This window comes from Bacidia gigantensis (genome assembly GCF_019456465.1).
Source record: "Bacidia gigantensis strain McMullin 20006 chromosome Unknown contig_231, whole genome shotgun sequence".
Taxonomy (NCBI): Eukaryota; Fungi; Ascomycota; class Lecanoromycetes; order Lecanorales; family Ramalinaceae; genus Bacidia; species Bacidia gigantensis.
The window spans coordinates 1,953,644-1,966,095 of NW_025408598.1; the positions used below are offsets into that span (position 1 = coordinate 1,953,644).

General features: G+C 48.7%; 4 protein-coding genes across 4 annotated transcripts; 1 reads left to right on the plus strand and 3 right to left on the minus strand.

The window, feature by feature from the left end:
• Window positions 1-63: 63 nt before the first annotated feature.
• Window positions 64-746, minus strand: KY384_004593 (uncharacterized protein; the record flags this gene model as incomplete). Its single annotated transcript, XM_044813098.1, has 2 exons — window positions 64-294; window positions 348-746. The coding sequence occupies 2 exons, from the start codon at window positions 744-746 to the stop codon at window positions 64-66; spliced, it is 630 nt and encodes a 209-aa protein (XP_044670518.1).
• A 7,885-nt stretch (window positions 747-8,631) lies between these two features.
• KY384_004594 (uncharacterized protein) lies at window positions 8,632-9,204 on the minus strand (the record flags this gene model as incomplete). Its single annotated transcript, XM_044813099.1, has 1 exon — window positions 8,632-9,204. One exon carries the CDS (start codon window positions 9,202-9,204, stop codon window positions 8,632-8,634), a length of 573 nt encoding a protein of 190 aa, XP_044670519.1.
• Window positions 9,205-9,598: 394 nt separating this feature from the next.
• KY384_004595 (uncharacterized protein) lies at window positions 9,599-10,230 on the minus strand (the record flags this gene model as incomplete). The annotated part of the gene is made up of 2 exons (XM_044813100.1): window positions 9,599-9,613; window positions 9,670-10,230. The coding sequence occupies 2 exons, from the start codon at window positions 10,228-10,230 to the stop codon at window positions 9,599-9,601; spliced, it is 576 nt and encodes a 191-aa protein (XP_044670520.1).
• Window positions 10,231-11,009: 779 nt separating this feature from the next.
• On the plus strand, window positions 11,010-12,287 carry ARG8 (acetylornithine aminotransferase; the record flags this gene model as incomplete). The annotated part of the gene is made up of 1 exon (XM_044813101.1): window positions 11,010-12,287. The coding sequence occupies one exon, from the start codon at window positions 11,010-11,012 to the stop codon at window positions 12,285-12,287; it is 1,278 nt and encodes a 425-aa protein (XP_044670521.1).
• Window positions 12,288-12,452: the final 165 nt, after the last annotated feature.

The window sequence follows — 12,452 nt, forward strand, 5'->3', positions numbered from 1 at the left end:
TGCTGAGACGTGTATGAAATATCAGGCTACTAACGACAAGCACAGGCCTATTCTCGACCATTTTCAGACATATCGCTCCGTCTGCTGTTCACACCACTCAAAGAAACGGTCCGCAACACCAGTCCCACCCTCCGCGGGTGACTTCAAAGCCTTATCGATGCCATACCGAAACCCACCAATCCTGCCCCAAGGTACGACATAAGCACCACTATTCTTCTCAGTCAAATCTGGTGAAAGGGCGGTCCAGAGCTCAGTATAAGCGCCATTGATGGCTGGTCGCAGAATTAACATGTCCTAACATCATAAGTATCGAACCAATTCCCCAAAAGTCTGGAAGTGCTCCATACTGTCAGTGTTGCCCCGAGTCCTCGCCAATGCCTCTGCAACTCCGTTTTCAGATTGCCTGGATTGAAACACACATGCACGACACCATTTTCCGGTGTCGTCTTGGCAAAATTGCGTGCCAGGAATAAGTTTCCGACTTTGCTCTGCCCATAGTTGAGCTGCACCCCTTTGTCCTTTGGTCGGCCTTCTTCGTCTAGCTCCATACCATCAGGCTTGGGTGATAAAAGATCTATTGCCGATGAACCAGCCCAGGCGACGCGAACGCTTCCTTTCGGCGAAATGGCAGCTGTCTTTGAGAGAATTGGTTGTAGCAACCGATACAGCAAGCAATGACCGAGGCAGTTGGTGCCTATTTGAAGCTCGGTGCCGTGAGCATCTTTGGAGCCATCAGTAGGGAACATCACCTGAAAATGTCGTGTATCGTAAGTGAAAATGGCAGTGAACGTTTTCATTTGGGTACAGCGCGACCTACTCCAGCGTTATTCACAAGTACATCAAGCCGTGATTGATGTGCCAGGAAAGTTTCAACGACCGACTTGATGGTTGACAGGTCGGAAAGATCAATTTTCAGTATTTCTATCCGGCCGACACTCTGCGGGTGCGCAATTTTGATGCGGGAGATGGCTTCAGAGGCTTTGGACTGAGAACGCCCGGCAACATAAATGGTGGCATTGTGAGCGTAGAGCATTTTGCTGAGCTCAAAGCCTACGCCGGCGTAGCCACCTGTCACGATGAAGACCTTATGGCACTCAATTAGTCTACGTCGCCAAGGGGAGTACGATGAGACAGACTCGACCCGTCTGATCAGGGCAATTTCGCTCGGTGATCGTTGGTGCGGGGATGAAGATAAATTGCCTTAGGATATCAGCCATGACGAGTATCTTGAACACACTAGCTCTGATACACGAAATGCGGATATTGTAAGTAAATTCTGGAAGACGGAGGCAATATAACGCTGTCTGACAGAGATTCTTGCGGAATGCGGCCGGATTACGTCGTCTTCAGAACATTGCGAGCAAAGCCTTGCAGTCAGGGCGCTCGTGAGATGACACCAAATATACCACAGCCTAAGGTGTATCAATTGCGTCCAAGTTCAATGCAAGACTTTTCTCATCCAGGCTGCACGTTATTGACACTTTGACATACCAACACAGATCGACTTATTCTCTCTTCAAATGATCAAACAGAGACTTTTAACAAGACTTGAACCCGACTACTGCGCCAACACCTGACCATTTGGCCCTCTCATATTCTGCACTAGCAACATCCCCATATATTGCCTGTCTAACAGCATATCAAATTCCACCTCCCTCATCCTCCTATCATGATAAACATCCACCATCTCCTTAAAAAACAACAACAGCACATCGGCCGTTAAATGCGCCGGTCTCGGCGAACTGGGATCAAACATGATCTTAATCCTGTTATCTCCACCGACAGCACTGATCCTAGTGTCAACAACTTCCCGTCTCCTCGCGCGAGAGGCGAGCAATCGATTCATTTCGTCCAAGGCGTGTACGAGGTAGGCGTGCCAGTCCTGGCTGTTATCGATAACGTCTCCATACTCAGCTATTTGAAAGCGCCCGAAAGGAATGGAGTCTGTGCTCAGGTAGGAGTTGACTGCTGGCCAGCGGAATATTCCCAAGTTGCCGGTGGGGGAGCTGGTGTTGGTTATTGCTACGTTGCTGGCACTTGGCACTTGTGGACTTGGTGCAGAGTTTTGCGGTACCGCTATTACAGCTACCCCAACGTAGAGTGTGATGATGCAGGAGGGAATGACTTAATGGAACAATATTCCCGCTCTCTTTGAGAGGTTGTGTGGTCTAATCCTTCATGTATGACAACTTGGAGCCAAGGCTGGAGCATCTAAGGTTAGTCTGTTTTGCAGATCTTGATAGTCTCAGGGTGGTAATGCGCCCAATCGACTAAGACAGATTTCCTAAACTCAGCCTTGTCTCCGCTTAGAATGAGTCCACATCGTGTCCGAAATGGTCCGCTTCTTTTGGAGAACTAGGCAATCGTGGAACCTGAGGACGCAGGTAAGACAGTACGCTCAACCAATTTCATCTCGTTCAGCATTGATATCTGTAACAGGTTGCGGAGAGGATAACAAGTCCTAAGGGACCAGCTCAATTTCCCTATCACTATGAGGTCTGTGGATCATTAATTAAACATCCCGCGAACAAGCCACAAGAGTCTAACTACATCTCGTCTACATCTGAATATAGTTCTTTTCTCGGAGGCACATGTCCTACCTCAACCTTATCAAAATCTATGGCCCCGTTTTCTATATTAGACTACGGCTTGCCTAACCTTCTTCAGAGAACATTCAAAAAGCATTATCAAGGCCGCTCATCTCTAAAGAAAATAAACGATCAATATGTTTATGACTGAGAAGGCGCGGCTCGTAAATAGCAGGCCTCATCAAAGCATGTAAGTCAGAAAAACATTCTTGTTCATCATGCGCGCCGAACCGTCTACAGCTAGATATATAATACGCTTTTGCTAGTGCATAATTTTGTAGGGCCTTGAACAACATGTCTAGACATCTAAAGTCACCTTCCTTCTTCAAGTCCATCACTTTTGCTCAAACCATAGACGGCGACAGTATTTCGTTTCAAAATAGATATGTCTCAGACATTCCGGCGCTTTCGCGACCGCAACGATTTGTGAACAAAAATCAATCCCAATGCTCGTGTCGCGACCACACTCTCCCACCACAGACACACCTAAACAGAGCTTCCCAAATTGCATGGACATAGTCGTCAAAAACCATATTCTGAAATGAAGAAGCGCTCCTTCGACAATCATGTTACTCCACACCACAACCCTCTCAATCCTCTTCAGCGCAACCATTAACTTAGCCGCACCAGCCCCACCCTCAACCTCGCCCTCTGCCCAACAACTCAAACGCACGACAACAGGCGTAACCATATCCAACACAACTTCAACCCCCAATAACATCTGGCCCACCATCCTCCCCGTCTTCTTCGACCTCGAAAGTCTCCCCGACGCCTTCTTAATCCTCGTGGAATACGGCGACGACATGGTCAACAGCCGAGATTGGCGTGCCTATCTCACTGACGCTTGGTCGCAGCTAGATGGCGAGCTTGCGCCGTATGTGACGGAGTGGAGAGTCGTGGATGTGCGGCTTGATGGGGTGGGTGGGGATGATAGGATTAGGTGGAGTTCTGTGCCGGGGGAGGGGGAAGTGAGGGGGGATGTGGTGGATGATTTTTTGGATAAGATGAGGGAGTTGTTTGTAGATCGGAGGTTGAGGGAGATTACGTGTGTGATGAGGGTTCGTGGGAGGGATGTGGGAAGGTTGGAAGTGAGGAGTTTGAGGGGACCTGCTGGGGATTGAGGTTGGCGATTTATGGTTGTTGAGCGGGGGGTCCCATGTGTGCGTGTGGATTTTGAAAGGTATAGTCGTGAGCGAGATCGAATTGAGGTCTGATTTGTTAGAAGGAGGCTGTACCGGTCATGCTATACCTAAAGCAGCTGAAGACGGGAAACATAGGATCAAATTTTGGTTTGAAAGGTTCCAAAGACGTATTCGCTGCAAGATTTGGGCTTTTATGGGTAAATGCAATCTATGAAATCATCTTGATCCTTGATTGCTAATTTATCAACCTGTGTAGGTTCACCGTAAGTAATGACCGACAAAGCCTCTCCAAAACAAAGCACCACAATCTTTCCGTCCAACTTATTTGCACAGGTACCACAATCTTTATCTCACGAGAGCTATCTCTTATCCTACATCTCCACTCACATTAGTTGCCTCCTGGATACGGAATCTGAAAGATCGCAAATTCTCCCCAAGCCCACGCCAGCTGATCACCAGGAAACTGCGCCTCATCTGCAAACTGGAACTCAAAATGCGCTTGCACATCTTGTCCCCGCGGGACAGTGAACGTAAAGGTGCCAACATCCCCGCCATCGGTGTTGTGCTGCGGTATGAACTGATTGAAATGTCCATCCCCTTGATTATTGAACGATCGAATTGCGCGAACCGCTATGCTGAAGCCCCACGAGAGAATATATACCGCGCCAGCTGCTAGGAGTATTTGGCCTGTATTGCCGACATTGTGGTTGCCAGGGTCGAATCCCGCGACTTGATTGTTATGAGCAATTTGGCGGCAGGCTGGGTTATCGTCTGTGCGGGGGAGAGCTGGGGGTGGAGGTGAGGTCGGTGCTCGCAGCCCTTTCTTCGAAAGCGTCGCGTTTCATCTTGTCATTGTCGTTCTTGGCAAAATAATTGTCCCAGGGGTTGTTACCAGGGAGGACGGGACAATTGTCGGCGTTGTAGCCGGCTGGGTAGGAGTATTGGCCCGGCTCTCCTGCTCTCTTGGCTTTCGATGATGCTTCTGAATCTGTTGGGCGGGCAGAAAGGAGCGGGACGAAGCTCAGGAGGAGGACATTGCTGAATTGCATAGCGTTGGATAGAAGGGGGTCGCGGCGGGTAGCTATGAGAGAATCTGCACAGAGTATGGGTAAGCTTTCTTTTTAGCTTGAGGAAATCCAGTAAATAGCCAGATTATAAGTATTATCAAGCCTATGATGTTGGATTGGGAGGTGAAGAGGTACCGTCCACAGCGTTTATATATGCTCGCAAAGAGCCAAAGACGACTTGGCTCATCCATCTTTCAATTCTTGTGACATCAGCTTTCGCCCATGTCCGGGTTCTGCCCCGTAGTTTGGCTTTGTACAACGAGGCGGAGTGGAAGCATGTTGGACATTACTCTTCTTCGCTGGTTTCAAAGCTCAAGCAAAGCAGCTACAGGCCTTTTTGCTAATTTCTGTGTTTCATGAGAGTGGACTGCGCTTAGGTTTTGGATATCTCTCGTATAGCTGAAGGGAAAAAGCCTCGTCTATCAAGCAAGCTAAGAAAGACTTCCTATCCAAACAGATGGTCTGCTTCGTGTGTTGGACGTTATTGCCAACATCCTCAAGGCTTCTCATCTTCACGCATTCCAGAGGAATAGGGCAAAGAAGGAGTGATCTCGTTTGATGTTCGGGTGCAACAGTCCGAGGGCTTGTTCAAGGTATTCCAAAGGGGTCAAAATCTTGTTGGTAAATGACATCTTCAAGAAGCGGATAACGCCGGAGTGATGACGACTGGGAAGGCCATTTTGAGAGACAGCTCAATCAATGACTTTGGCAAGCTTGAGCTTTATGTGTTCGGGTGGCTGAGTAAAGAATGGGATACCGACCCCTAAGAGCTCCGGAAACACCCGTAATTCCAGACATCTGTCAAGAGAACCAATAGGCACTCCCAACGACTCGACAGGGTCGCCAAACAAGTTCTCACGAAACCATAAGGCTTGCGAACAACGATATGTATCTTTTATGTCTTCTCATTGGTAGCCCAAAGGAATGTTGCACGAAAGAAGGTTCTCAGCCGTGATGACTGAGCAACAACGTGCCATTGCCGAGCCGTGAAACGTGGGTTTCACTAGTCTTCGCTTCGTCGGATCTCGTGAAAGACACAGCCACTTCTTCTGTCCCGCACCTGAAGAGAGGTCCTATCTGAGAATAACGCCTTGAATCTGATCAATCAAGGGAAATAACGTTGTGTTTCATATGGCAAATACTCGAACGAGGTTGTGAGTCAGCAAAGTTTTCAGTTTCGGGCTAAATTATACGCTCTTATTGCGCTGTTTCATCATATTGATGATCACTGCGAAGCCTCAAACCATCACCAAAGTGTTAGAATCCTCGAAATACTGAGAGTAGATTCCTTGTCGTTGGCACTGTTGGACGATGTACCATGAGTGACGTATAGGTTGGTCGAAGCTGATATTACGAATTGATTGGTCTTGATTTATTAAGGTCGAGGTTCCTTGGTGCCATCTTCGTTACGTATCTCCTTTACGCTCGAGAAGAACCCAAAAATCACAGACGGGTCCGGTGGCTAAATTCCTTGCGTCGTTGTCGTGTTCGGAGATCGGTTTCAGTTTGAGTGAAGCTTTGCGAGCGGTACATGAAGATTGATTGGGGTATTTGATGATCAACCTTTCGCACGCTGAGTGTAGCAAGTCTCAGAAGATTGTGGGCGAAATGATGGGAGCTTTTTCAGACACCAGCACTTCCAGATTGTCTGATGCCAAGAGAGCCAAGACCTTTCGAACGCGACAACGGCGGGTCATTCTAATCAATGTGCAAAAATCTGTGTGTGGCTTTCGTCTACTATCGTAGATCGCCATCAACTATATATCTGAATTCAGAAGAGGATTTCAGGCTCAGCAAGTAGAATAATCGAATGCTCTGGTCTCAAGGGCTTTTCAGCGATATCAAGTCGGTAGCAGCAAGACAAATATTCCACTCAGGACAATGATATAGACTTGGTGGATCACAACAGTCTACAACTTTTTGCCATGTACCGAGTGCTTCCAGTGGTCTATCCACGCCTGGAACATGGCTGCTCGTGGCAGACCCACTCAAGTTGTTTGAATGTCCTCAAGTCAGGCAATATCTTCTTCTAGCACTTCCCCCTTATGCAGTTTGTCAGCTTTCATTGCTTTGCGACCTTTCTCAATCCACGCCTTTTCGTTGAACAAGCTGACGTCATTCATCGTGCTTTCACAGCAATGGAGGCTCCATATCTATCTTCGTACTTCGTGTATCTTCACGTCACACGAAGTAAAAGTATTTGTTTCCAGGAACATAGGAGTTGCGATCCACGAAGTACTCGCAGCAAGGTCTCATAGCTCTGGGTTGCCGTGGTAGGCTTAGACTCACGTTCATTTAATTTGCGTACCCACATTGCTCATCAAGTTGTATGGAGCCCAACGCTGCACATACGTTGAATGTTGTATAATAGCCGTAGTAGCTACCCTTTATGATTAGAGTGTATTCTCAGGAGAATTTGCTTAGCTTTATTATGCCTCATTTTTATGTTCTGCGATTTCTTCCCTTTGCTCAATGATCCAACCGCAATGCGGTACGTGGGACACATCTTGAGATAATTTGAAGGCCTTCATCGCTTCTCCATATCTCCAGAACTCAAAGCAATCATTCTCTGAGCCTTTGTTGCAATGAGCATCAACCTAAGGCTAGTCTTGCTCGGCGTCAGCATTTCGTTCATTATTTCCTTCATTTTCGTTGCATTCCTCCACTTTGAGGCTCGAAAAATCAAACGCGTATCGCTGGGAGGCGATGACTGGCTGATTTTGGGCGCATTGGTGAGTCTTTAGGGTCCTTAATTGGAGGATAGCCTACTTATCATTCCCAGATACTGGCAATTGGCCTCACGATTGATCTGCTGCTTGGTAAGATTCTATCCTGCAAGGCGCGCAACGAACAACCTGATTCGACAACTCCTTCATCAGACATTGCAATTGGCATTTTTGGAGGGCCTAAACAAATCTCAAAGCGAAGCGACTCGCAGTGGAATGCATTTCCATCAACTTCGATCAAGGCAGCTGGGCGGCTCACCCCCATTGTACGGATCGAGTGGCGCTTTATAGGAAGCATTATCCCTTGATACGATCACGCATGGTAAAGGTGCCTTCGGCTGCAGCAATTGAACTAACACGTATGAAAGAACGCATTGATTAATTTCCTGACGACGAATTGCTCAGGCTTGATCCTTATGTTACCTATGTACAACATATGGCAACTTCAAATGCCACATCGGCGAAAAACAGCCGTTGCAGGTATTTTCCTACTAGGTGGATTCACCCCCGTTACCGGTATGATACGCCTCCATTTTATGCCATCCGCCTACAACGCCAGCGGTAAAGGGAAGACTGTAGTATCTGAGGGGTGCAAGGCTTTAGGAGAATCAGACCTAGACAAGACCTTGCCACCGCTGAGGGTTAATTGGCTCATAGCGCTGAATGACAGGGTTAGTAAGAGGGGGAAGGTTTGGTGGGGTAGAGGTTTGGAACGTGATTCTACTTGGTGGTGATGAGCATGTGGTATATGTGTAGAACGGGGTTCGTAGGGAGTATGATACTCAAACGTACAGATTTGGAGAGAAGAAATGAGTGCATTCTGTTTCTTTAGGTGAGACTCAGTAGAGCACACGCTGAATGCATTGCACTTTGGAAGTATTTGGTCAAGACCTGTTTGTTCGATTTCACTTTTATAATGCTGTTTAGCATGATCTGTAATGATCGATTCTTCGGAGCTGCCTTCAAGAGATGCTGTTTACTCTCGTCTCATTTGGCACCACCTTCAGAGAAGCCGAGCTGTGCTGACCGTTCATACTTCACGTATGCCATGTCACGTCCGCTATCTACAGTTATCGACAGCTTGAATGTTGCCACGAGCATTAGAAGGCTAGACCTTCAAAAACTCCCATGCCTTTGCATCAGTCTCTTCCGGTCCTCCTACCGTCAACGTCTCTTCATCATGTTCCTGCACGCTTGAGATATACCAGAAGTTGTCTTCAGATGACGACACAAGCATTATGCAGTCGCCGCTCGGCTTGACCCTAGCTTCGAAATATTCCTTTTTACCGTGCCATATTTGATTACAACACAGCCGGTGGAGCCCACGGTGATCTTCGTTGAAGCCTAGTAGTTGGCCTGAAACAGGATTGCGAAAGCTGAGTCTACCTTTATGCTCAATGCACTGCCAATAGATAGAGCCTTGTCCGCCGGGCTTGGATAACTGGACTTTCCCATTCAAGAGCGTAATGACATTTCCGGAGACAACAGAGCGGATAAGAAAGGTAGAGCCAGGCCATGGAACTAGAAGAGGGATGGACTTTACGGCGTTGGTCGTGTCGTCGTCAACTAGGCTGCCATTGAAGTGAGTTTCGGATGGTGTATTAGCTATGTCGATGTCAGAATGCTTATCTTCATGCAGGTGAGCTGGTGACTTGCCTTCAGACTTGATTATGTTGGCCATAGCGCCGTGGTTCACAAGATTGTCAGGACTACCTTGATCTAAGCCAGTGATGTAGCTGAGGTGTTGCAAAAGTGAGGAGAGTGATCAGGAAAATGTGACCATAAGTGGGAGAAGTAGGAGTCATAGCTGAGATTATTGCCCCACATCCGGGTAAGTGAATTCTAGGTTTCGAAATTCACGCTCTGAGGCAAGCTACACCGACTCCTCACGAGTAAGACGAGCGAATTAGCTACTAATATGGTCCGCTCAGACTATCGTGCTGTCAATGGATATAGGTCACAGTCTGCGACGAAACTTTCGTTCTTCATGGCAGGAGCTGAGATGCGAAGGAGCACAGAGGATAATGAATGCATTCGTGTTGATCATTGTTCCCGGTTGAGTCAGTGCCGCCAGACTAGCACACTATAATCTTTCTCATCCATCTCGCCGGCTCCCCCAGTAGGTACTTATGTGCCTTCGTCACACTTTGATGAAATCCCAAGTGATTCCACCTGTCCCTCCTTCTGCAACCTTCGCCAATTTCTCTGTGCCCCCCTCCTTTTTAGATCCCACATGCCAAAGCTTCACACGAGTATCGAATGCGTGCCAGCGATGCGTCAAAAGTAATATACAACCACCATCCGGGTTCATCCTAGTTTGGAAAAATTCCCAGCCGTCAAGTTTATTTGCCGAGCAGTGTAGATTGCCATTGACATCATGACCTAGAAGCTTACCAGAAGTAGTGTTGCGGAAGCCGAGCCATCCTTCAGACTCTTCACACTTCCAATGGATGCTTCCTCGGCCACCTGGAGCGGCTAGGATTACTTTTCCGTTAAGGAGCGTGATGACATGGCCAGATGAGATGGATCGGATGATAAAGGTAGAGCCTGGCCAGGGCACCGGGATAGATTGAGACACGCCGGCATCGACGAAATCGTGGTCATCCAGGTTATCGTTAGAGCCGGTGTCAGAGGGCGTATTGGCTGTGTAGATAATGGAAGTTTCAGGAGCTGTGGAGGACTCAGATCCGTGTCCGTTGAAAGTCATAATGCCAGGGTGTCGTCAAGGATTGGTTGATTCGAAACGCTTGTGCTACTCAGGCTTAGATTAAACTGTAGGAAGCCGATGTGAGCAAATGTAAATCAAGAAAGTACCCTGCGTAAATAGATGTCAAATGTTGGCCTTAAGAGCTCACCAAAATAGCCGATAGAAAAATGAAAGTAAGCATGGGAGAATCTCCTCATCTACGGTATGGAAACCACAGCTCTAGGCAGCAAGGTATTCGAAGGAATTGACAGGGTATCTTCCACGCAAGCAGGCTCTCAATGGGGGGTTCTATTCGCGAGGTTGAAATGGGGCCAATGGTCAATATGGATGAGATATCCAATCAGCCACTTGAAGAGATGCAGAAGCGTTGTCAACTCTGCCACTTCAGTTCCATTACATCCCCACTGCCAAGCATTTCTTATCGATAAGAAAATGATATCAATCAATCAAATTTCTGACCATGACTCAAGGCTCAACAACGACCCCAATGGCTACAAACATGATACCCTCAGTTGCACTTCGTCGGCTCTGGCTAGGTGGAGGTAGCGTCAGTGCTCGTAGTGGGCAATGGCCGTCAATTGCCCGCCGACACGCTTCCGCAATGGCCGTACCAACCTCCTCCCCATCAGGACAAGATCATAATAACATACAGGTAGTTTGCGCCTTTCCCACTCTGAGGGCCCACAGCTGATTTCCTCTAGAAAGAATCCTTACTTCCAAATCATGACCCACCTCCAGACTCCCAAACCGCGGCAATCGTTGCAGAACATACAAAACACATGGTAAAAACATACGTCCGCCCACCACCGATGATGGCCAAAGGCGAAGGCTCCCACCTCTGGGACATCGAAAACCGCCGCTACCTCGACTTCACCGCCGGCATAGCCGTCAACTCGCTCGGCCATGCTGACCCTGAAATCTCCAAGCTCCTCTACCAACAATCACAAACCCTCATCCACTCCTCGAACCTCTACCACAATCCGTGGACCGGCGCCCTCTGTCAGCTCCTCATAGAAAATACCCTACAATCTGGCGCATTTCAGACTGTCTCTCGAGCCTTCATATCCAACAGCGGTAGCGAAGCCAATGAAGCCGCCTTGAAGTTCTGCCGGAAAGTCGGCCGACAACGCACCCCACCTTCCTCCCCCTCGTCCCCCTCAAAACGATCACAATTCGTCACATTCCACAATTCCTTCCATGGACGGACGATGGGCTCCCTCTCCGCCACGCCCAATCCCAAATACCAAGCACCCTTCTCTCCGCTCATCCCCGGCTTCTCTTACCTCCCTTACAACTGCACCACCTCCCTCCTCGAAAAATCCATCACAGACAACACCTGCGGCGTTTTGGTAGAACCAATACAAGGCGAGGGCGGCATCAATGTCGCCGATCCCTCCTTCCTCCGCGCTCTGCGCAAGCGCTGCAACGAGGTCGGCGCCGTTCTTGTCTACGATGAGATACAAAGCGGACTTTCCCGCACGGGTGCTCTCTGGGCGCACAATGCTATCGCGCCCAACGATACGACCATACAGCCAGATGTCCTCACGACAGCAAAAGCGCTAGGGAACGGCTTCCCCGTCGCCGCTACGCTGGTCTCAGAACCCGTGGCCGAAGCCATCGTGACAGGCGACCACGGCACCACATTCGGTGGTAACCCCTTAGCATGCCGTATCGCACACCACATCCTCGGCCGTCTCTCCTCCCCTGATATCCAATCCGCTGTCCTCAAGAAATCTATAATCTTCCAAAATGGCTTCGAGCGCTTACGACAGCGGTTCCCTGACTTGGTGAAAGAGACAAGAGGAATGGGATTGATACTAGGACTACAACTGTCAAGGGATCCTACACCTATCGTGACAGCGGCACGGGAGTTGGGGCTACTGGTCATCACGGCGGGGACGAATACGTTGAGATTCTTGCCGCCGTTGATCATTGAGGAGGAGGAGATCAAGACAGGCTTGGACATACTGGAGAGGGCGATTGAGAAGGTAGAGCAGGCTGGTGTGGGTGTGGAGGGGACGAAAGGGCAGCAGGAGATGGCTCCACCGGGGAGGTAAAGACGAGGAACGTGGTGATAGAGGGACAGCTCAGACATCGGAGGAAGAGATGATGTATGGGTATGACATGAGATGAAGTCAAAGAAAGATGGAGTTTGGATAGGTCTGTGGGCTGACTTTTCCTGGTCACCCGAGGCAGGGAACTTACCTGATAAAAGACGAATA